Source organism: Choloepus didactylus, chromosome 2 (assembly GCF_015220235.1).
Source record: "Choloepus didactylus isolate mChoDid1 chromosome 2, mChoDid1.pri, whole genome shotgun sequence".
Classification (NCBI taxonomy): domain Eukaryota; kingdom Metazoa; phylum Chordata; class Mammalia; order Pilosa; family Megalonychidae; genus Choloepus; species Choloepus didactylus.
Genome location: NC_051308.1, coordinates 242,954,091 through 242,977,501, shown reverse-complemented (window position 1 = coordinate 242,977,501; position 23,411 = coordinate 242,954,091). Strand labels below are relative to the sequence as shown.

Below are 23,411 nucleotides of genomic sequence, written 5' to 3'. Positions count from 1 at the left end.
CCTCGCCGCTCCCGAGTTCCGGGAACCCCCTTTGATTGGCCGGCGCGGCCTGGGAAACACTGTAGAGACGCCCAATCAAAAGGCCTCATCTCGGCCTCGAGGAAATATTCCGTGTTGGTCCCCTGCCGATTGGACAGTTCTTTCGGACGCTGGCCACTGGGAAGCTTTGTTTAGGTCTGGAAGGAGGGCTTTCCTGGGAGTGGGTGGGGAGGGGGCGTTGATTCTCACCCAATCGTTTCAGCCCGTCGGGTGGTGACCAGCCAATGGGCCAGAAGGATAGGACGCTCCTCCCGGAGAGTAGTGAGGCCCCTGGTGCGGGGCGATTGGCGGCGGGAGGGCTGAGTGGCAGCCGCGCGGCCCAACGGGCGCTGTGCGTGGGCCGCGGGGCGGGGCCAGGGCGGGTGCGCGGCGGCGGCGGGGTGGCTGGGCTGGCGGCGGCGACGGTACGAGGCGCGCGCTCGGGGTCCCGGTCGCGAGGAGGAGGAGGATGTGGCGCGCGGAGGGGAAATGGCTGCCGAAAACAAGCCGGAAGGTAAGAGCCGGCGCGCGAGGAGCCGGGGGGCGGTGCGGAGGGCGGCGGGACCTGGCCCCGCCGGACATCCCAGGCATCGGCGGCGCCGGGCGGGAGCGCGGGGGCGCGGCGGGCGGGCGGGCGCCCCGGGTCGGGGAGGGGGCCGGCGGGCCGGGGGGGGGCGGAGCGCGGCCGCGTCCCGCCGTGACTCGCGGGGCCGGCGGCGAGCGGCGCCCCACACCACCACCCGGGGGCGGGCTGGGGACGGAGGGGGGCGGGGGGCTCGGCGGGGCGGGGGCCGGGCCCAGCGAGGAGGAGGAGCCGCGAGGGCCGGCGCCTCCCCCACCCGGACCGGGCATCCCTGCCGCTCCCGAGCCCGCCTGCCGCCCGGGCCGCCGCCTTCCCCCGGCGCCGTCCCGGGTGGGGGCCGCGGGGCGGAAAGTTTAGCCGCCTCAGGCCCCCGCGGGCGCCGCGCCCCGCCGCTCCGGGCCGGTGCCCGTCGGGCGGCCGCGGCCCGCGCTCAGCGCTTGCCGGTCCCTTGGATCTCCGGCGGGCAGGGCCGGACAGACTCGCTCCAGCATCACCCGTCAGCCCGGTGGGCGCCTCCTGGAGCGGACGGGGCTCCCCGCGCTTCTCCCCGCAAGGGGGACCCCGTCCTGCTGAGCGTCCCCGGGCAGCCGGGCCTCGTGCGACCCCTCCCCCTTCCCTCGCCGGGGAGGGGGCCTGCGCAGCCTGCCCGCCCCTGGCCCGCTCGCCCTGGCCACCCTTGCCCTTGCACCCCTTCCGGCCGAGAGGGTGGGGTCTTGCCGCGCTGGCCAGGGCGGCTGGCCATCCTCCCTTGCCCTCTACCTTCTGTGACCCTGATCCTTCCTTGGCAAAAGGGTCCGTCTCACCCTCTCGTCCCCTGGGGGATCTCGTGGGGCCTCTGCACACTATCTGTTGACCCTTTCTGCCGGGACACGGGGACTCGGGCCACCCATGTTCTTCTTTCCTTACCCAGCGGCTGCTGGGGGCCCGGGCAGCCCTCAAATCCTTCCGAAATAGGAAACCACTCACTTCTCCCAGATTTGACGTCCACTCTCCGCTCACTTTCCTGGGCTAGGGTGAGCTCATTTCCTGAATACCCTTTGCGTTGCCCTTTTCTTCCTAAGGAAAAAACTGGACATCGCAGCGCTCCCTTCTCCACGTGTCCATCTGCCCTACTGTGTTCATTCTCCTCCGAGTCCCTTCTCTGGATGAGGGGTGGGTGCCCCAGTAAGATGTAGGACAGGGCTTACGTCGTGCCTAGTACCTGAGTAAAAAGGGGCCACGATAATTACTCGTATGTCTGAGGGAGAAAAGGGTGTCTTTTCCCTTCCATAATTACTCCCGTATCTGACGTGGAGGCAGCATTCACCAGTTGACACTGTACCCCACTGGGAAAAGGCTCCTGTGTCCTTGTTTTTCCGTGTTCTGATTTTTGACTTCTGTGCAATAACAACCCCACTTTGAACATCAAGACCTTTCAGCCTTCACTGGAAATAAACTTCCCATTTCTTTTTTTTCAAGAGAACTCATTTTCTTCTTAAGGCTTCTGTTTTCCAGTCAGCCATGTTTAGTGAACCCTGTTACCTTGACTTCTTCTAATTTTCCTAAACTGTCTTCATGTTGGCTGGGTAAGAAGAAACCACATGCTTTTCCATCCGGAAAAGGCAGTGTAGGCACCCATGTCTCTGATGTCCCATTTGAGAGGGGGTTACTTGCGTGCCCCTTGTTGAATGAGAACCTACTTTTGGCCTTGGTGATGTCTCTTGTGGGATCCAAAGTTTTCTTTGGCTCTTGTAGCTTTCAGGTGGAGGGGAAATTTGAATGCTTTCTGTTTTTTGCAATCTGTTTTGGTTCTCTATTGATGAAAAAGAGATCATGATGTAATGTGTTCATTTTCACATACCCCCATGTACATATCTATTGACAGATGAAGTCACATCTATGACATATGTACAGGAAGTGTATTTTGGGTGTATGTGTAGGAATCTAGATAGTGGTATATCACTGGTGTAGGTAACTGCAGGCTTAGACGAATCTGAAGAATCATTGATAAATGGCCAGTTCTGACCACTCTTCGTTTGTCATTTACACTGTATTGAAAAAGCAGAATGGCACCTGAACATCCACCAAGTCCCCGAGTGTATTGTGTAGGGTGCTTGCCAATATCTTTCCAGACTTAGGCGTTCTGAATTTAAGGGTGGTTTTGCGTAGGTGAAAAGTTCTTAATTTTGATTACTTTGCTGTACTGTAGAGGAAAGATAGTGTATGTATTTTGGGCAAGCAGTATGAGAAAGTTGAGAAGACCAGGAATGAGTGGCCATAAATATGTCCCAGTTATATTTTGGCCGTTTCAGTAATTGACAGAGGTTCTGATCATGGGCAAAAGTATCTTTGGAAAGGCCCTTGTCACTTCTTGAGAGGGTGGGAGGTATTTATCCTTGAAGTCTTTTTTGTGAGTATCATCATTGTGTGCTTCGCTGCTTCCCCTTGGCTCTTGGGCCCTGTCTGTTCTAGTCGGGGGCCTTACCTCCCCTGGTCTCCTTGGCTTCCTTCACTCCCACACCTTGGAATGGTTGCTACCTGCTGTCACTTAGTGGCAAAGTCTTACTTTTCCACAGGCATAGTTGGGAGCCTCATCCTTCCTGACAAGCTCTGTCGAGCTCTGAGCGTTTGGACCTTCAAGCCCTCTTCCAGCAAGGAGACTGCCTCCGCTTCGATTTAGTGAGTCAAGAGATATGGTTATCTGGAGGGTCAGCATTAGGCTGAGTTCTGGATTTTGCCATTCAGTTCATACTGACATCCAGTGGGCCTAAAACCCATAGCCAGAAAGTAGAGCTTTTGACCTTGTCCATTTTTTTGTTTGTTTCTTTCTTTTAAGTTTGTCTGTTGTTTATGCTTGATGGAATTATGAATTGTTAGGGTGTAGTATTAATGACCTTTGGAGAGATGGAGAGTTGAATATCTGCTGTGTGTGCTGGAGTATACCCAGCACAGTCTTGTCATCTCCAGTGCTGGGTCCTTCCATGCCCTTCTCCGACCACTGACTACCGTTGGGAGTTTTCCCTGGCCAGCAGGATGCTCAGTGTCACTTGGGCTGTAGGAGGAGATCAAAAGAGGTTAGTAAGAGGAGCACACTTGAGGTTGATGTCCAAAGTTAAACCTTTTTATCGGCATTTGACCTGGTCATCCTTTCTGTGCCATCCATCTCCATCAGTTACTGGAAATCAGCTTTTGCCTCTTCCTCCAATGTAAGGAGTTCTCCTGCAGTAAGTCTAGCCAGCCGGGTTCGTGACCACTTTCTTTTGCACATTTTTTTTGTTTGGTTTTCCACTAGGCCATCCCTCCACCCTTCCCCCTAGATGTTTGACAGGTTGAATGACCCATGGGAAATCTCTCCCCTTATCTTCTTGAGGGCCTTACTTATCTCCTTCTGGGAAATGTTGGATTTCTCCATTTCATTGTTGAGTGGCTTCAAAATTTTGATGTATGCACAGCAACCTTTACTCAAGGTCGAATTGGGTCAGGTTTTTTCATTTCAAAAGAGTAGGGTGGTTCTTACTTGTATTTTGAGACATATTTATGCATCCTTCTTATCCATGTTTTCCCATTTCCTTAGTTTTTAGGCCCTGGAGGTTTTAGGTGCTCCCCTCTTCTTTAGAGGGGAGCATTATTTTTGTTCCCTGTTTATGCTAGGGTCCTGGTGGGGTTACCATTCTTTCTGGCTGATTTCGATGTATCCCATCTTGCAGCATAACATTTTTCCTCCATCCTTCATTACTTTGGGCCATTCTTTGTTTCCCATTTCCTAAAGTTTGGGGGCATCCTCTCTGTGAGCACTTGTCCTGCTTTCTGACTTCCTTGTGGAAAAAGCAGTAGACGGTGGTTCTCTTGTTCACTTCCTGTCCCTTCATAAAGTTGTGCCCATTGCCTCCTTTGTGGGCTCTTTGAATTTGCCTTTTTGGGGATAAGTTGTTTTACATCCATCTCCCCATCACTGAAAGCATTCAGGAGACATTTGCGCTTCTATTATGTGGGAAGATCTGTGGATTGTGTGACTTAGCTTGAGACCAAGTTGGGTCTTTTGGTATGAATGACATTTCCTTGTATCTTGCTTTTGTTTTTTTTTTTCCATGTCATAAGGAATTATTTTCTAAATTAAATTTTAGTTTTTGGATTGTAATCTTGCAAAAAGATGCTGTTGAGCTACCTCCACTCCTCCCTGCAGTAGCAGGGGTGGTAGGGAGTGGACTGGGAGAGGCATTTAACAGCTTTCTCAAAGACTGGTGTGTGTGTGTGTCTCTGTGTAAAAAAGTCAAGTTGACCATCTTCATAATTGTCTAGGCATAAATTTTGGGTCATTTAGATACATGGTTGATTGGTATGTTTAACACTTGAACATCAGCAGTATACTGGGTATTGCATGGGACATAAAATCACATGTATTCTTTATATAAGGAAGGGGTAGAAGAATCTTTTTCTCTTCTGATTAACTGGTATATTCATATTATCAGATAGTAAGAACTATATGAATTGCTGTTACGTTTTTTGCTGCCAGGAAGTGTTATATTTAAGTTTAATGCCTAATTGTGGCCATTCTTAGCCTAGGTTTCTGGTATAATTATTACTGCTTTTCTTTATTATGTGACTTTTAATACTTTTTTCTTTTTAGTGATTCATTATTTGTCTGTTTTTTTTTTTTTTTTAATAGCCTGACATTCTTTTTGGATGCAGGTTAAGTATAAATAATGATGATGATAAAAATTAATGTGAAATATACCTTTGCTTTGCCTCCTCTTTTAAATCAGTTTTTTTCCCCTTCACAATGTATATAGAAACCAATTCTGCTAGTATTCCACTCTCAAGAAGAACTCTTGTTCAGGGTTGTTTGGTATGTGGTTTGGTGTCAGTGCTTTTTGTTCATATGACTATGTGACTAGATGTTTTTGTGTGGTGACCGGGTGTGTACGATGTGATGATAGGTGTTTCTTTTGTATTGTCATTATTTAGATCATTCTTCAAAATGTCCTGTACCTTCTAGAATTGTTTACCATGCCCCGTTTTAGATTTGATGTTCTAGATGACTTAAATCCTACCTCTTTCTTTTCTTTAGCTTTTCCTTTATTTTTTGCCCCTTTCCACATAAAAAGTCTTTTATTGCCCTTGTCATTGTTGTTATAAAAAAGTACTTGTGGATCTGTTGTGTTCATAGCTTTCTCTTTCAGTAGAAAGGGTGTCCGCCATGCCTTGTGTCCTGTGGCAACGAGGCTCTGTTTCTGCTCCTTGTTTTCCTAAGGATGGGTACGATGGAATGGGACTTAAACCCAAGGCAAGAGGCCATGGTAGTATTTATGACTAGATGTCGTCCTGGGTTGCACATGTTATCACTGGGTTCTTCTGGAATCTGGGGCTTCCCGGTTGGAATTTTGGAAATTTGTTTTTACTGCTGTTCAGTCAGCTTCCTTCCTTCTCTTTGGCTTGATAATGGTAAATTTCTCTGGGTGCAGTCAATGAGTAAATGACTTCGTTTGGAGGTCTTCACAAGAAAGTGTGGGGTCTTCTTGTTACTTTCCCTGTTGTAGTACTATCTTTAGTCTTTGCTGTGTTCAAGTGTGAGAACAAGAAGTGTTCTTGCTCTGCTTCTTTGTCCATATGACCTGAGTAAGAGGGCACACCGTTCCCTCTGTTTTCCATATTATAGTGCGTTACCTATCTGTCTATCTATCTGCATGTCTTTTCCTTTTTTAAAAACACCAAACAGGTTCAGGATATAAGTAAGTTGGTCAGACAATATCGGATCCTCTTACATTGTGCCCCCTGTGTTGTAAGGGAAAAGTAGGTAATTTTCATCAGTCCTCGGGTTAAGATGTTACATTCTGTCATTTGAAGGAGGGGCTTGTGAATATATAGGTGTAGACTTCTGTCATGTGGCATTGGTCAGGTATTCCTAAGAAAAGTGTTTCTCTGTATATAGTGACAATGGACAGTAGTCCTTGATTTTTCTGTAAGGTGGGGCAAAGTAAAGGGTAGTTTCTTGCCATCAGTGTGCTGGCTGTGTATTTCTAAGGTTGTATTGCATCTTGCTGTGTTGAACACCATGGTTTGTGGAAGGTCATGGGGCTCCTTGTATAAAGATTGTTAGTGCTTCCTGAGCACTTCTTTTAGTTCATTACCCTGGACTAAAAATTATGTGATGTACCCCACTGCAAAGAGAGGCCGTGTCAGCTATATCGTTACCCTTTCTTTTTTTGGAGGATTGTTCATTTACTTTGTACTGATTGACATAAGATGGAAGGACCAAAGATGTTTTTTAATGTTCTTCCACATTCACCCCAATGTTTTGATCATCCTTGATATAGTTTCTTGTTTTCCATACTCAAGTCCTTGTTCATTTGGGAAAGTGCGTCCACATCTTTTTTGTCATATTTCACCAGGCCTTTCAAGTTTCTTACGCTTCCTGGACTGTTAGCAGAGGGTTGCTGAGAGGGAGATTTGCTGGTTGGAGCTGTGTTGGAAACTCTGCTCTCTGTGGTGTAGTTTTGTAGTGACATGCCTTGCAAGAAGCATTTGGAACTGAGTTCTTAATATGTCTGAATGCATTCATAGTTAAGAGTTAATGTTTAAATGCTAATTAAATAGTGATACTTTCACCACTAATCTATTTATTTCCCAAAGTCATCTAAAACACTTCACCCCTCCCTTCCCTCCAAAAGAAGTCCAACAGCAGCACCACCACCCATAACAACTGCATTCCGAAAAAGCAAAACGTCATTATGGCCGGCTCTGATGGCTCCTGTCCTGTGGTTCAGTCATTGGCTTTCGACATGGTGCATAATTGGTATTTTTGGTACTACTTGGACGTAACGTGTCAATGGAGATGACATGGGAAAAGCCTTTTGGGACACAGAGCATTCATTCATTTATTCATTCAACAGATTATGCAATGTATATTCCATTTATCCTTATCAGTTACCTCAAAGTAAGATTATATATTTAGTCACTTAAAAACTCTTGCAAAATGGATTGTTTTTCTTCCTTTGCTCCCATCTAGTCATTGGAGCGAATAAAGCATTTGTCTTGTAATGGTAGTAAATTACTTTGTCCCTACTTTTGTGTTCAACATCGGTGATAGAATGGGGAGCTAAAACCTAGTAATTGCACCATACAAGTTATGAAGGAATGATTTATATTTTCAACTGAATTTAGCTTCTATAACAAGTGATAAAGCAGGTATTTAAGTTTACTTGATCTTTTTCACAGTGCATATTTTCTCACAGATGTGTCTGTGTGTTATATTAGATTGATAGACAGATATAAACAGGTTACAAAAAAAGAAAGAAAAAAGAAAGCCTTTCTTTGCAGTTTGACAGTAAGCTGTATTATCTTTTTTCCCCCATCAGGGTTGATTTAGATTGCCAGGCGACATTTCTGAAGGTATGTTAATGCAATTAGGAATTAATTTAATCTTTTAAGAATTTAGTTTTTAATTTTTTTCTGAAAAGTCATTTTTGAGGGGGTATGTGCCCTGTTGGTTTTCTGGGGCACTTGAATATCAAATCATTTGAGAGTAGTAAAAAGAAATGGATACTTTGTGAATTTATCAAATAGAAAGAAAAAAGATGCTATCCTGAAAAAAGTATCCATGTGTCATTAAAAATAATCCCAAAATGATTGGAAGTGTAAATTCAGATATTCTAAGAAAAAATGGAATGTTGGTGTGTTTACCATTTTAAATTGATAAATATGCGTAATATATAAAGAATGCTCCCCCAGTGGGGATGTTTAGAAGATAAGGAAGGTGATGGGATTGGTTATTTTAAAATGTTAAGTGTTTTTTCTCACTTTTAGGTGTAATTGTAGTGAAAACAGCCCTTCTTAGTGAAGGAAATGTGAACTTTAATGAAAGTTCAGCAGAATTAAACATTTAAAAAGTGAAGATTGCAGATAAGGATTTTTTATTGCGAATCCACAAGGGGGTAGTGATGTTCTATCAAAGATATTTGTGGTGGAAATGTGAGATGATTTCTTTTTAACATTTTAGATTTACGGATAAAACTGGCATGTTTGCATTTTAACTTAATAAGATTTCTTTTTAAAATGTTTATTGGCAAAATTGTTTATTGCTTAAATTTTTTAAAAATCCATTTTGGGTAAATGGCTGCTTTAAGCCATGTGAATGGTAAAGAAGAGAGAATGCCCTTGTAGTTTTGTGCTTTGGAGATGTTCCTAGGATCTGAGGGTCACTGTTAGTTTTTTAATAATGTAATAATCTTAAATTTCCTGGGAAACATCAGGAATCTAGGAATTGGTTACATAAGTGTCTAGAAGAAAAGGAAATTTAATGAATTATGTCTAAACTGTACAGAAGTTTGTTTTATTAGTTGTATTTTCAGTTCTGCCAAGAGATGAAAAATCTACACCACTAGCTGCTTTTAATAGTCCTGGGTAAATCAAATTTTTATAATCTCTTTTTTTATTAGTTTATATTATATCATTAGATAAAGGGGTTTTTTTCCCCTCACATAAAAATTCCAGTAGCTTACCTCTGGTTGGAGTCCTTCACTGTTACATCCAGAATTGCTCAGAGTTAGGCATGCTGTAGCAATGCCAGGTAGTTTTTATTGGAGAAATAAAGCTCTTCCAACTAATGTAGCTCTCATTTTTGAATGATATGCTATGTGGTGGGAAAAAGATTTAAGGTTGGGATTGGGGATAGTGTTCTGTTTATTTGGAGACATGACTAACCATATCTTTAAAAAACATTATCTCTAACATTAGTTTGAAGCACTTCCGTGGTTTAGACGTTATGCTTGTTTGTGGCATATATACACAGTGGTGTTTTTCATTTTTGGTCTAGGGAGAAGGTTGTTAATACAGCTTTTCGCTGTGTTAACCCCCCTCCCCCAACCCCTCTTTCCTCTTTCTGAGCCAGGGCTTTTCCTTTTACCTCCTGTACTAAATGACTTTGTGATGTAACATCCCCAAAGATACCCAGCTTCTTCACATACTACTCTCAGCTCTACTGGGAGCTGAACGATGACATCAGCATTTTCATTCATGAATTTGATTCTTCTGAATCCCTTGTCTTGTTTCACATTCCTGAGCAGCCTTCTGGCACAGGCACAAATCAGTTTAACATCAGCCAGCCCATAAATCAACGATAAAAGGTAAAACAAAAGATAAGATATAGGGTTGTTATGTAGATATAGCCATGGTTGCTCCTGATTTGCATCAGTGTAGTTTTGGATAAGGTTTCTGGCCAAACAGATTGAAATCTAAAACAGTCAGTTTAATTATCTCATGATTTTGTGGATTGAGCTGTGTTGTGAACATATTGACACTAAATTTTTGTTCTTGCATGTGGTTGAGTGCTATGCCGTAGCTCCTTTGTCAGAAAGTAACATTTCTTTTATAATTTGACTTTGGAGGATTCTACTTTATTTTAGAGTGGTTGGGCCTTGAGATTCAATTATGTTCTCATATTTGAAAGATTTGGATATTTTCTTTTGAGCATTCTGTTGATCTTGATATATTTTAAATAACTTTATTATGATAATTTTATTTTTAATACAATGTTACTGTTATTATTAGGGAACTAGCATCAGATCCCCTGTGTTGGAGTTAGGTTTCATTTGGTACATGCTTGTAGCTGTGACCCCAGTTTCTCCTCCATGGATGTCACTGCTTGTAAGTTAGTACTGCTTGTGAGCAGTTCTTGAAGAAATCTTATTTGGGGTTTTCCTCTGCAGGGGCAAGTTTGAGACTGAGCCTTTGCCGTGTGGCATCTTTTGAGCCTCCTAGTTGATGAATGATGAGCTCTTAAAAAGTGCATTTTCTCTGCTTTCTTGGGGATTTTTTGACTTTCTAGATTTTTAATTGCTGAGAAGCATGAGAAATAAAATGTGTCATATGTGGGAATCATTGTGTTAGCTCAGTTACGATTCATGGTTGGAGTAAATGATTCGAACTGCAGCCATTTTGATTGATACCCAATCTTACTTCTGAAATAACTTCTAAAAAATCATGACAACTCAAAGACGCTGTCTCTTCCCACCCATAAATGTAACTAGAGCTTTGTGTTTCTTTGTGCTGAACCGAGTTGTCTGATGGGTAACATAGGTGAGTGGTCTGTTAATTAGCATTCACCTTTAAGTAGGTGCACTAAGAAAAAAATAAAAGCAAGTAGATTGTGGATAAGCATTTGCAGATGACTTAATGACATTTATTATTACCCTAAGAACTAATTTTCAAAGTATTTAAATTTGATTTCTAAGAAGGAGTCCATTTGTAAATAATATCTGAAGAAAGGAATATTTAATGATAAGAAGGTCTCTGTAAAACCTCCCTTATTTCCCAAACCTGTGCCACTGTAGGATTTATGAAAAGCTGCCGGCTTTGATAACAGATTTCAAAATGTTTGAAAGACTGCCGGTAGAGTGAAGATCATTTTTGTCTCACCCTGCACGGAGCAGTGACTGGTGAGTCCTCTGCCCACGAAGGCACCCGCTTCTTCGATGTCTTTTCTAATGAGCCCACTTGGGTTCCCAGTGAGTGCTGTTTTACTTCAGTCGCCAGGAGCAGTGGTGCACTGGACCGGGGGCCCCCTGCTAGACGGCCCGCCCACCCAGCCTCCCAGCCTGCTCCCTCACTGCACCCCAGCTGGTGTCCATCACTCTTGTGGCACAAGTTCTTCTCATCTTGCTTTTCTCCGACCGCAGCTTTCAGTGTACACTGAGGCAGTTGGTAATAATTTTGGGGGGATTCCTGTGTTGGCTAAAGGGTTGTCCTTGTGGTGACCTCTAAACTTCCTTCCCATTCTGATTTTCATGACTATAAGAAAATGGAGTTGGCTGTAAGGAATTTTGCTTTCTGACTGGGTTTGCTAGTATGTTGCTCTTCTGTGTAACTGTCTTTTCATTTTGAGGTGCTTGCTCCAGGTCATGAATCGCTATGTTGACTCAGCTGTGTAGGAGGTGTTTGAACTGCAGTCACCGAGGCAGGCACCCTGTGCACCTTCCTGGGATACGGAGAGGGCTTACTTTTTTAGGTCTGTCTATTGGATACATTGTGAGTACGTGCTTTAAAAAATGTAAAAAATTGTTAAAGTTGTTTAAAAAATTGTTAAGGATGATGCACAGCCCGAAAATATTCAGTCTGCTTAGTTACTCCCTGTGACTACTTTAAGGACTTTATTCAGATACAAATGAGGGTTCATAGATTTAGAAAAACAGATGTAAGTGATATATGATTACAGATGAAAAAAGTATCTGCGAACCTCAGACTTTTTTATATTCAAGGTAGTATATTCATTCAGTTGTAATTTCTGGAGTTGATTAATATGACTTATTAAAATGTATTGATTGCCAGTAAATAAGACTCTTCCTTTTAAGAAACTCATGTGGCTTGGGGAGTTTTTGTGGGTCCACTATAATAGATCATGTGGGATCTTCACACGGACAAACCCCTTGGGCGACGGTTGGCCCAGTGCTTGGGGACGCCTCAAATATAATTAATTTTACAAAGTTTCTTCCTTGTTTAAAGATACTGAGGGCAAGTTAAAGTTTCGAGATAAAACAGTTTCTGCTTTATATTTTCCATCTCTGCCATCGTGAAAAGTGCTGGCTGAATCATCATTTGCTTTGACAGAGCTTCTGATGGAGGTGTCGTCTTCATTTGTTTTTATTGATAGAGGCTGTTGTGCTAAAAAGGAAGCTGTAACAAGTAGAAAGGTGGTGAGTGGGTACTCCATAGTTTTGAAGTACTTGTCTTTCTTCTGAGGGGTCCTCCAGAAATTGATCGTAGATGACTTAACCAAATTCAAGGCTCCGAGGTTTATTCCAGGCATTCTGGGAGGAGAGAAGTATCCGTCCTTCTAAACTAAATCCAACTATTCTAAATACACTCATTGCTGTTTGTATGAATGTCTTCTGATGAAAATATGGGGATCAGGGTGACCTTGCTAACTGGCCTGAACACCCTTGACAGCTTTTATCTGTTCTCTCCCAGTATTTTTAGCCTCTCCAGCCTCTGTGGCCACGTCTGGGGGAACTGAGGATGAATTTAGCTACTCTGGTGTGGCTCCAGGTGCTTGCGGATGCTCTTTGCTGCCTTGTCACTGTTGTCCCTCAGCACCCTCTCCAGTGAGATTCCTTGCCCTGGTCATTTGATGTAATAGCACAGACAGGCACCAGTTGTTTAATAGAAATGAAAACACTCATGATTTTCAGAGTGCTTTTAAAAATAAATGATGGTAATCAGGCTTTGAGGTCCATTTATACAGAAAGCAGTATTTAGGTGAGTTTTTAGATTTGCAGTATTTATGGAAAGAGGATTGGCAACACATTCAGAAATGTCTGAGCTTCTTAGTGGACACTGGGAAGTAGGAGCTGCTTGGGGCTCATGTCAGGGAGGGTCAGTAGGCCCTGGGTTAGAGCAGTTTTGATTGCAAGTACATGAACCACTCCCATTAGGTCAAGTGAAGGAGGTTTTAGTATAAGAATAACAAGTGATCTCAGGACAGAAACTGAGGTGCCCTTGGATGGTCTGGGAATGGGACCTGGAGAGTCTGGACTAACCTTCCCCGTGGAGACCCCTTCGCTGAACTGGGCCCCCTTGGGGACGCGGCTCCCGGCTCTGCTCTTCTGCATGTTCCAGTCTCCTGTCTCGCACCTTGCGGCCGGCTTTCTCCGCTTGCATGAAGCTTCCATGCTCCACCATAGTTTTTGTGTTAGTCCTGACCTGCCATGGCTCAGTCATGGCCCTGCGTGTCCTGACTCCAGTTCCAGTGCTCGCCATCACCTGGCTCTGCTTTCTTGTCTCCTGTTTAAAATGCTCAAGATGAGACTCATACAGACCCCTCAGCCCGTTGCTTTGTTTCCTACGCTGGGTGGTTGCTCCAGTCAAGTCACCCCTGAGGGAGGGGGGCCAGGACCCAGTGGCTTGTGGATCACTTCAGGCAGCCTAGGGTGAGAGTAGATTGCGCGAGAAGGGTGTGTGTGGGTGTATGTGTGTGTGTGCGCGTGCGTGCGTGTGTCCTGGTGCCTCTCACTTATCAGTACCCAGCGAACATTGACTTCAGGAATGGGTTTCTTATGTCCAGTTGCTGCAGTAACTAAACTTTTTGCAGAGAAACTTGCACTGTAGCTTCAGATGGAGGCAAATGCTCTCCGTGAGTTAGCCCATACAGCCAGGGTGTGAGGCAAGTCAGCAGTGAGTGTAATCACGAGGCCAAGGCTTGTCCTTCCAACCAGGGTGAAGCTGGGTCCTCTGGAGTAGGGTCGTCTGTGGAGTCCCTTGCCCTGGGGTGGCTCTCAGAATTGGGCAGTTTGGGGTCTGTCATTGTCATCTGAGGATTTCCACAGGTCGGGTATTTGGGTGTGCTTCCCCTCTTTTCCCTTTATCATGGATTGCTAAACTTGCAAGGCAGGAGACGTGCATCGCTAGTAAGAAAGGGAGGCATTGCCTTTAGAGTGGGTACGGAGGGGAGAGCTCCTGCCCCGTGCCTCTGTAAGGGTTCGCTGCCACTTGCCTGCACATTTGTTTGGTTTTTCTTCATATGTCTTTCCTGCCTCTAATCTCTTGTTTTTCTTGATTTCTGGCAGTGGAAGGAGGAAACAGAATTAGAGAAGGCAGGTGGAAGAACTGAGAGAGAGCAGTAGTTTGGAGGTATATGTAAAGGGCTAGTGGCCAGCATGCCGTTGAGTAATTGTGGTTTCAAAGTGATGACCTTGAGTATATTCCGAAAAGTGGTACTTAGTATGTTTTGCTTAACAAGGGAGGAAAGTGTATGATATTTTAAAGAAAACATAATCATCAGAGTAGTAGTTTTTAGTAGTTAAAGAGATTTGATTACTTTTTTATAATAGCTTTATCGAGATATAATTTTCGTACCATAAATTCACCCTTTTAAAATATACAGTTCAGTGGTTTTTAGTATATTTACACAGTTGCACAACTCTCAGCACTATCTAATTTTAAGAACGTTGTCATCTTCCCCAAAAGAAACCCATACAAATCAGCAGTCACTCCCCATTCCCATCTCCCCCCACCCCTGGGGACCACTAATCTCCTTTCTGTCTCTATGGATTTGCTTGTTTGGGACATTTCATACTATATGTGACCTTTTGTGTTCCCTTAGCATGAGATTGTCAAGGTTCATCCATGTTGTAGCATGTATCTGTCCTGTTTTTTTTTTTTTTAATTACTTAAATTTATTAGAGCAATTGTAGGGGTACAGAAAAATCCTGCAGAAAGTACAGAGTTCCGATATACCCCCCTCTGCAAACCACGCAGTTTTCCCTGTTATTAACACTTTGCATTAGTGTGGTACCAGAGGCACCAATGGGAAAACTGTGTTCATGTTTATAATAGGGAATATAGTTATTATATTAACTATACTCCATGGTTGACAGTAGGAACATCATTACTTTTTGTGGTTGAATAATACTCTTATCATATGGATATACCACATTTTGTTTATCTATTCATCAGCTGATGGACATTTGGGTTGTTTCCAGTTTTTGGCTATTATGAAGAATGTTGTCGTGAAACTCCTTTACGGGTTTTTGTTTGGACATACGTTTTCAGTTTGGGTATATACTTAAGAGCAGTTGCTGGTTATGTGGTAACTTGATTTTTAATTTTATGAGGAGCTGCCCTACTGTTTTCCAAAATGGCTACACCATTTCCACAAGCAGTATATGAAAATTCCAATTTCTCCCTATCCGTGTCGACATTTGTTATTAGCCATCTTTTGGATTATAGCCATTCTAGTGGGTGTGAAGTGGAATCTCATTGTGGTTTTGATTTGCATTTCCTTAATGAATAATGATGCTGAGCATCTTTTCATATGCTTTTTTGCCGTTTGAATTTGTTCTATGGAGAAATGTTTCTATTCAAATCCTTTGCCCATGTTTAAATTGCGGTATTTATGTTTTTATTGTTGGGTTGTAAGAGTTCTTTATATATTCTGGACACTAGTCCGTCGTTAGATATATGGTTTTCAAATATTTTCTCCTATTCTTTGGATTGTTTTCACTTTCTTGATTTTGTCCTTTGAAGTCCAGTTTATGTTTTTTTTTTCTTTTGTTACTTAAACTTTTGGAGTCATATCTAAGAAACTGTTGCCTAATCCAAGGTTACAAAGACTTATGCCTACGTTTTCCTCTAAGAATTTTATAGTTTTAGCTTTTACATTTAGGCCTCTGATTCATTTTCAGTTAATTTTTGTATATGGTGTGAGGTAGGGGGTCCAACTTCATTCTTTTGCATGTGAGATCTAGTTGTCTGAGTGCCATTTGTTGAAAAGACAGTCTTTGTTGAATTATCTTGGCACTTTGTTGAAGTTCAATTGACTCGGACTGTGAAGGTTATTTTTGGACTCTGTTCTAGTTCATTGATCTGTGTGTCTGTCCTGAGGCTAGTGCCATCCGGTCTTGATTACTGTAGCTTTATACTAAGTTCTGAAATTGGGGAAGTGTGAGTCCTCCAACCTTGTTCTTCTGTTTCAGGGTTGTTTTGACTGTTCTGGGTTCCATGCATTTCTCTGTGAATATTAGGATCAGCTTGTCAATTTCTGCAGAAAAGGGCTGCTGGGATTTTGATAGGGATTGTGGTGAACTTGTGCATCCACTTGGGGGTCTTAAATCCTTTTTACGGATCTGATATTTGCTAAATCCAAGCATTTTATTTCAGTAACATACCGTTTTATTTTATTAGTACACTAGTCTGTCTTGGCAAAACACAGTAATTCACTGCTGGGCTGAAATTGGGCTTTTCAGGTTCAGAGAGTATATAGCCATTCCATGTAGATTGTAGGTTGGGTTCTTGTAGTGTGTGTTCTTTTGATCTGAAAATTTGCTGTTGGCCTTGCATGTTTAGAAAAAAATGTGGCATTCTGGTTAATACATATTCTGGTTAATAGAGAATTAACATAGATGTCATGTATGGATGAATGAATATTGAAATATTATATGTTGCCATAAAATTTCACTTTAATACTTATATAATAATGACTAAAATAGTAATAATAATAATAATTATTACTGGAGGCATCAGAAGGTACTCTAGGTACCTGTCCTGTGGGGGCCAGGGGAACATCAGCTATTGTTGCACTCTTGAGTCAATTCATTATTCAACAGATAATATTATAGTGCCTGTGTGTGCCAGGCACAGGGAAGGACAGACAGTTCCTGTCCTCGTGGAGCTAACTGGGGAGACAACATTAATCAAGTTGTCATGAAACGTGACACCCGGGCTGCAATGCTGTGGAGACAAGGGTAATGGATCGGAAAGGGATTTGGCTAATCTGAGGGGTTGGGGAGGCCTTGAGCTGAGTGAGCACTGAAGGGAAATGGAGTTAATTGGAAGTAACTTCTGGGTAATCGGGTGAGCTGTGGGGGCACCCTGGTTATAATTCTGGCTGTTTGTAACTTTTGGGGGAGCATCTGAAAACTTAGTTCAGGTCTTTATTCTGCCCCTTGGGGACCTGGTGACTCTGAGCAGGGACCTTGACCCCTCTGAGTTTATTTACTTGCTATTTTTTAATCTCATGAGGCAGGATGTAGCCTTTTTTATTTAGAGATGCTAATAGGAAAACAAACAAATTGAGGTTGTTGGTTGTCTTCATGTAAGTAAAAAATATTTATTTCTTTGTGACCTTCCATGTTTGGCCACAGAAATGCAGTACTGGTATATTGCATATTTTTCTGGACATTTTTTCCTGTTCTTTGAAATGAAGATTCAGTTCAGTTAATGCTTGGAACACTGTGTATGGAACTCCAGAGCCTCAAGTCTGTGGGTAGCAGACAGGGATTGTTATCAGTGCCATGATGAGGCACTGGGAAGGACTGGGAAGGCTTCCTGGAGGAGAGACAATTTGGTTAGGAAATGTTGACAGGCAGATGTGGTGGTTGGAGCCAGGGGAGTTTAAGGGTGACTGGAATTCCAAGTGCTTGAGGTTAGACAAGCCAGGAAAAGTGGGTAGGGATAGCGGAGGTTTTGGAAGTCAGATGGAGGAGTCTGGGTTTTATTCTCTGCTCTGGGAGAGGCTCTTTGACTTTTCAGCAGAGGAGTTAATTGATTGGATGGAGTCGATTCTCCTTTAGGTGCTAATAAAGGCCACCTGCTCACCTCTCCAGCTTCATCCCCGCTCTGCAGTCAGGGTAAGTTCTTCTGGATTCTGACCACGGCACCACACTCTGCTTGATATGAGGCCTTGTGCATGCTGTGTCTTTGACTTAGAGCCTGTGGCTTCCTCTAGCACATACACCCCGCAGACTCACATACCTGCTTTGCCTTGCTGACTCCTCCTCTGGATTTCAGCTGAGGTGAGACATGTCTGGGAAGCCTTCTTGACCCTGTCTCTTTCCACATTGGGTTGGATGTCCTTCCTTTGTGTGCCAATAGCAGTCTGTGATTTTCTTGGTCATAGCATATTTTAATTTGTATGGGTGTTGCTTGCTTCTCTTTCTTCTGCAGTCAGATATACGTCTGTAGAGCTCAGAGATGTGAGTACCCAGTACTCAGGAAGGGCTTAATAAATGTTTGTTGGTTGAATGAATGAATGAGCGAGAAATAGAAAGGATTGGAGTGGGAAAAACTGGTTGGTTTTTAGAATAGTTTTTGACAAGGGTGTCCGAAGCAGTGGGTTGAGAAAAGGAGCTGGTGTGGCTGAGTTTTGTGTGTGTGTGGGGAGTGGGGGGCGGGGTGGGGCACAGTTTTATGACTCACTGAATGTGGAACTTGAGGGAAGAGAAAAGTTGAAGGTGAATCCTAGCTTTTGAAACCTCAACAACTGGGAGTTTGGTGAGACAGGGAATACAGGAGAGATGTTTTGGGGAGACAGGTGCAGACATATGGGTTCTGTTTTAGACATAATTGGTTTAGCTTTAGAATATACGTATATAACATGACATGGAAGCGTGAGTGTGGAACTTAGGAGAGAGGTTAGAGCCAGATGGAAAGATTAGGAAGTTATTCCTCATCACCCTGTCCCGCCCCCCCCCCCCCCCCCCCCCCCGCTTTTTTTTCCATTTTAGTTTCAGAGGGCAAGAGAGCCCTGGTGATAAGTCTAGAGGTCAGCCTCCTGGGCACAGGACAGGGTGGAGGGGATGGAGAGGAGGTCTAGAGGGGCACATGGAGACACTCAGCACAGCCTCCATGAGGATAAAAGTGCCATGAGAGCAGGGGCCTTGTTTGTCTTGTACATTGCTACATCATTCCTGCCCAGAAGAGTTCTTATTGGTTGGATGAATGAATTGAATGGATCAATTCAAAAGAATTAAGAGTAGAAGTCAGAGTAGTGGGTGAGATTGCAGTGGAAGAAGAGGAGGGGCTTGAGGGCTGAAATGTGTGGCCAGAGGGCAGCAGCCCAGGCAGGCTGAGAAGAATGGTCAGAGAGGTGACAGCACGAGAAGGATGAAGTCAGGGAAGCTCTGCTTAGAGGGCCTTAGGATGTTGCCTGTTGTAATGCTGCGGAGGGTTTGGCTAGAGTGAAGACTGAGGAAAAGGTATTGATTTTGTCAATTTGATGGTGAGTTGAAGAAAGAGTGGGAATGAGGTAGAGATAGGGTAGAAAAAATTCGTTCAAGAATTTTAATAATAAATATAGTACTGGTAGAAATGACAGTGAAATGACTGATCAAAGTCTAAGAAATCACGGGGTCCTGATGGACTGTGGGTGTATTAGTCATTTATTACTGCATAACAGGTCACCCAAGCTTAGAGGCTGAAGACAGCGCCCATTTGCGATCTCCCGGTCTCTGTGGGTCAGGGGTCCAGGCCTGGCCTTGCTGCTCTGCTGCTCAGGGTCTCAGGCTATGGCCCAGGTGCCGGCTGGGGCAGGGTCTCATCTGGAGGCTCGACCGGGGAAGGAACGGCTTCCAGGCTCACGTGGCTGTTGACAGGATTCACTTCTCTGTGGACCATTGAGCCAGGGGCCGCAGTTCCTTGCGGGCTGTTGGCCTGAGGCCGCCTCGGTTTCTGTCTGTGTTGGCCTCTCCACCATGGCAGCTGAGAGTCTGCAAGCAAGACGGAAGTCAGGGGCTCCTGTCACCTAATTGTGGTGGTGACATCCCGTCACCTTTGCTGTATCCTGTGGGTTAGAAGCAGGTACTCAGTCCACCCGTGCTCAAGGGGAGGGAATCCCACGGGGCGTGAATGTCAAGAGGCGGGGTAGTGGTGGTGGTGGGGTCCACCTGAAGTCTGCCCACCACAGTGGGAAATGGGGTAGGAGGGATGATGGCACTGGAAGCACTGGGGTGGTTCTTCAGAAACAGGCCCAATGGGATGCAGGAGAAAGGATGGGAGGTTTCAGAGAGGGAAGTTTGGAGATGAAGAGGTTCAGGGGAAGTTTTCAGTGCAGTCATATTGGTGACCCTTTTCAGGAAGTCTTCCCTGCCTTCTCTCTTCACCCCTCCCCGAAACAAGGCTGGGGAGGTGCGTTTCGGGTACTGTCTTCTGTTGGGGCAGGTTTCATGCTGTGTTACAACTGTCATCATAAACCCATCTGCCTTGCTAAATAGAATTATTTACTAGTAAATTCCTAGCCCAGCGCCTGGCCAGTGGAGGCATCTGCCCTGCTTGCCTTAGGATTTTGTTGCAGAATGAGGGAAAAAGTATTTTGTAGAAGGTAAAGTGATATTCAAAAAAAAAGTTTAAATTAACCTCATTACTTTTTCCCTTATTTTAAGGTAGAACACATGGAATGTAACTTACATTTTCCTAGTTTACTTGGGTTCGTTGTATTGTACATAAGTTATGAACAGGGCTTTATTTAATACTGTGACATTTTTAGGGCCTTTTGAGTAGAGTATTGTACTTTTATGATAAATGATCCCCAACTGCTGCACCTTTCAAGTCTCTTTGTCCAAGTTTTATTGTTTTAAAAAAACTTGTCCCTGCTGTTCCTTGTCACTTCTGTCTTCTTTTCCTTTCTGTTTTGTTGCTTCTAATCTCTGGGGTTGGCAATTTGATAATTAAGCTTATTAGAACTGTGAGTAGTTTACTAGTAATCAAGCGAGGCATAAGGGTTAGAGAGGCTGTTCCTGCAGCAAAGCACGTGAGTGTTTGTGCGTTGACTTTGTGAAAATCTGTTTTGGCCTCTAGAGTCTGTTTTCGCTGACTTCCTAGTTTCTGGCTATGTTTGAATGAAGTGAGGTCCCATATAGCAGAGTTCCATTCAGGGCAGCATGACTGCCATTTTCTTGGTGAACACCTCATGCTCTGTTAGGAGAATCAGTGTCATTCTCTGCTTTAGCGTCGATGAGGTTTTTGTTTTTGTTTTCTGGGCAGTAGCAAGTAGTGATGGTGATGGGTGGCCTGTGGTTCATGGACTGGAAATGTTTGAGGAGCCTGGGAAACTGCGGACAAGACCGACATCTGGGTGTCTCTGGTGGCATTCTGCTTGACTGCTCTCCTTGTCTTTAGGAGGCATCTCCCTGGCTCCTTGGAATATCGGCTCTTCTTTGGCATTCTTCAGTGTCTGCATCTGTTCTAGCGTCTCTGCCCACACTTGTGCAGTGTTTCTTTGGGAGATGCACTATGCTCTGTCAGGGGAGAGCATGTGTTTCTGTGGAAGCCTGGGTTCTGGTCCCGGCTCTGCCCGTCCCTCCCCTCTGGCCCTCGGCAATTGCCCTCATCTGTGCTTTTCTAGAATAGGTGGAGTAGCTGCCTTGCGGCCTGTCAGGGTTAAAGTAAGATCTTATATATGAAAGTGCTTTCATACAGATGTAGTGTCAAGCAGAATGCCTAATTAGATGTGTTGATTTCATTGACATTTTACAATACTCTGTTTCCAAGGACTTAAAAAGATTGTTGTCGTTAATACTTGCAACAAGAAGTACTGCAACAACAGTGTTGCTTCAGGTTATATATCATTTTTTTCCAGGATGTGTTCCACTGGAATCTGTACAAATGTGGATGTTTGATAAGTGTTCTTTGATTATTTTAAGAATGTTGAGCATACTAACTTTCTAGTCAAATTAAATTTATGAAAATTCTAAGGATAATGTGATTCATAACTAGAAGAAATAGATTTTTTTTCATTCTAAAATCATTTTAAATACGCTTTACTTGGATCTCTGGTAATAGTAAATCAATTAATGTGATTTCTCAGGTCATAAATCAAACTTGATATAATATAAGTATTAGTTCCTTTATAAGCTTCTTAGAACTTCAGCTGATTTGTTGTTCTAATCAAGCTGCTTATTTGCTTTTTAATTCAATTCTTGGTGTTGAACTCAATTTGAGAGCCTAAAATGGGTTGTGCCCCAATTATCTTGGAGGTTACCGTTTCACTTTTTAGTCAGGCTGCCCCAGTGGTAGGCAGCCAGCCACCCCCCTGTGTTTTCCTTTTAACTGAAGTATTAGCTTACATTTTGTCTTCATTCCACAGGAGTACTGGGAGGGTTTTTGCAGTAGCACTTATGATACATTTTAAGCTTCTTGAAAAGAGATAATATGTAAGCACAAAACATTTTTGTACTGTACCTCATGATTTTTTTTTTCCCCACTAACCTTTTTGTAGTTCAGAAAAAGGATAAAATTACTGGGGTTTAGGGATCCTTGAAGGTTTTCCGGTCTCAGATATCGTCAGTTTGGTTTGATGAAGCATCACCAAAGCATGTCCTTTGACGGACACTGTGCTTTTTTATTTATTTTAGCTCTAACTAAAAAGTGTAGTATTTGCCCTGCTTATGTCCTTGAGAAGTGGATAGTTCTCCTTTAGTTCTTTTTAGTGGGTATAAAGTAGCTTTTGTCTTATTGCTTGATTTTTTTGAATAAAATGATATGGCTCCTTTCTCAAAAAATGTCAGGGACGTTGCTGGACTGAGACTTCATGCCTCCCCTGTCTTCCTGTTCAGCCATTTGCTCCTGTTCTAGTGGCTCGAGCAGCTGTTGGGCTCAGCGGAGCAGGATGGGTGGCAGCTCAAGGCAGCACAAGGAGAGGGGGACAGGGCCCTTAAAAAAGACAGACAGGGACCTTTACTGAATCCTGCCACCGTCACTAAGGCCAAGAGATGGGACCACTCTTTTTCCTTTACGTGAACTTTTTGGGAATGTCATTCATTCATGAATTCAGCAAATATTAGAGCTTCTGTTATGTGTCAGGCATTGCGCATAGTGCTGGGCTACTATGATGAACAAGCCAGGCATCCCTTCAAGGATGCCCTCAATAGAGTCAGATTTTGAGTTTATTAGAAAATATTTGAGAAGAAAAACTGCTAGATTACTCTTAGGTGCTAAATGCTCATAGGGGTTAAAGACAGAGTTGTAGGTTAAAGGAAGACATTTCTGAAAGGAATGGCTCTTCTGTAATTAAAAAACAGGAAGGAGTAACGTCGTCAACATGGTGTCATAAGGCACCCCCTAGAAAAGTGTCTCCTCAGAATTAATGAATGAAAAGACAAATCCCACTTGCTTGGAACTCTGGAGGATGAGAAAAACTGAAATAGGACTCCACAGTTGCTGAATTGAGGAAGAAGGAAAATAATCTCCGTGATCAGGTAGGAGATTTTCTTCCTGGATCTGCCTGTCTAGACCCCTCCGCCTCACTCATTCCCATGCAGCTTGGGAGTCACACAGACTGTACAGCCCTTCACAGCAGTGAACTAGGACCCACGCATATCCAGACACAGGACCCAATCCATGGAGACCCAGCATGGAGCACAAGCTGCTGAGGAAAGTCACATACAAAAGGGCCCCCAGGGAGAAAATGAGACTGTGGCAGACTGTTGGCAGGAGGTGCACACGTTCAACCCAGTGTGTGCTACATCACCTACGTGCAACGTAGATCTTTCTGGATTGGCCCCATCCCGGGTTCCCAGGGAGGGATACCTTAATGGGGAAGAAAGTGGGGGCAGAAAAGAAAAGCCTC

At 43.8% G+C, this 23,411-nt stretch overlaps 1 protein-coding gene across 5 annotated transcripts in view; it reads left to right on the top strand.

The window, feature by feature from the left end:
- Window positions 1–402: 402 nt before the first annotated feature.
- The window catches only part of CAMTA1 (calmodulin binding transcription activator 1), a 955,716-nt gene continuing 932,707 nt past the window's right edge, over window positions 403–23,411 (top strand). For all 5 annotated transcript variants that reach the window (XM_037828625.1, XM_037828627.1, XM_037828624.1 and 2 more), the window contains exon 1: window positions 403–532. In XM_037828625.1, coding sequence (XP_037684553.1) covers window positions 508–532 — 25 coding nt within the window. In that variant the 5' untranslated portion in view covers window positions 403–507. The remainder of the gene's footprint in view (window positions 533–23,411) is intronic.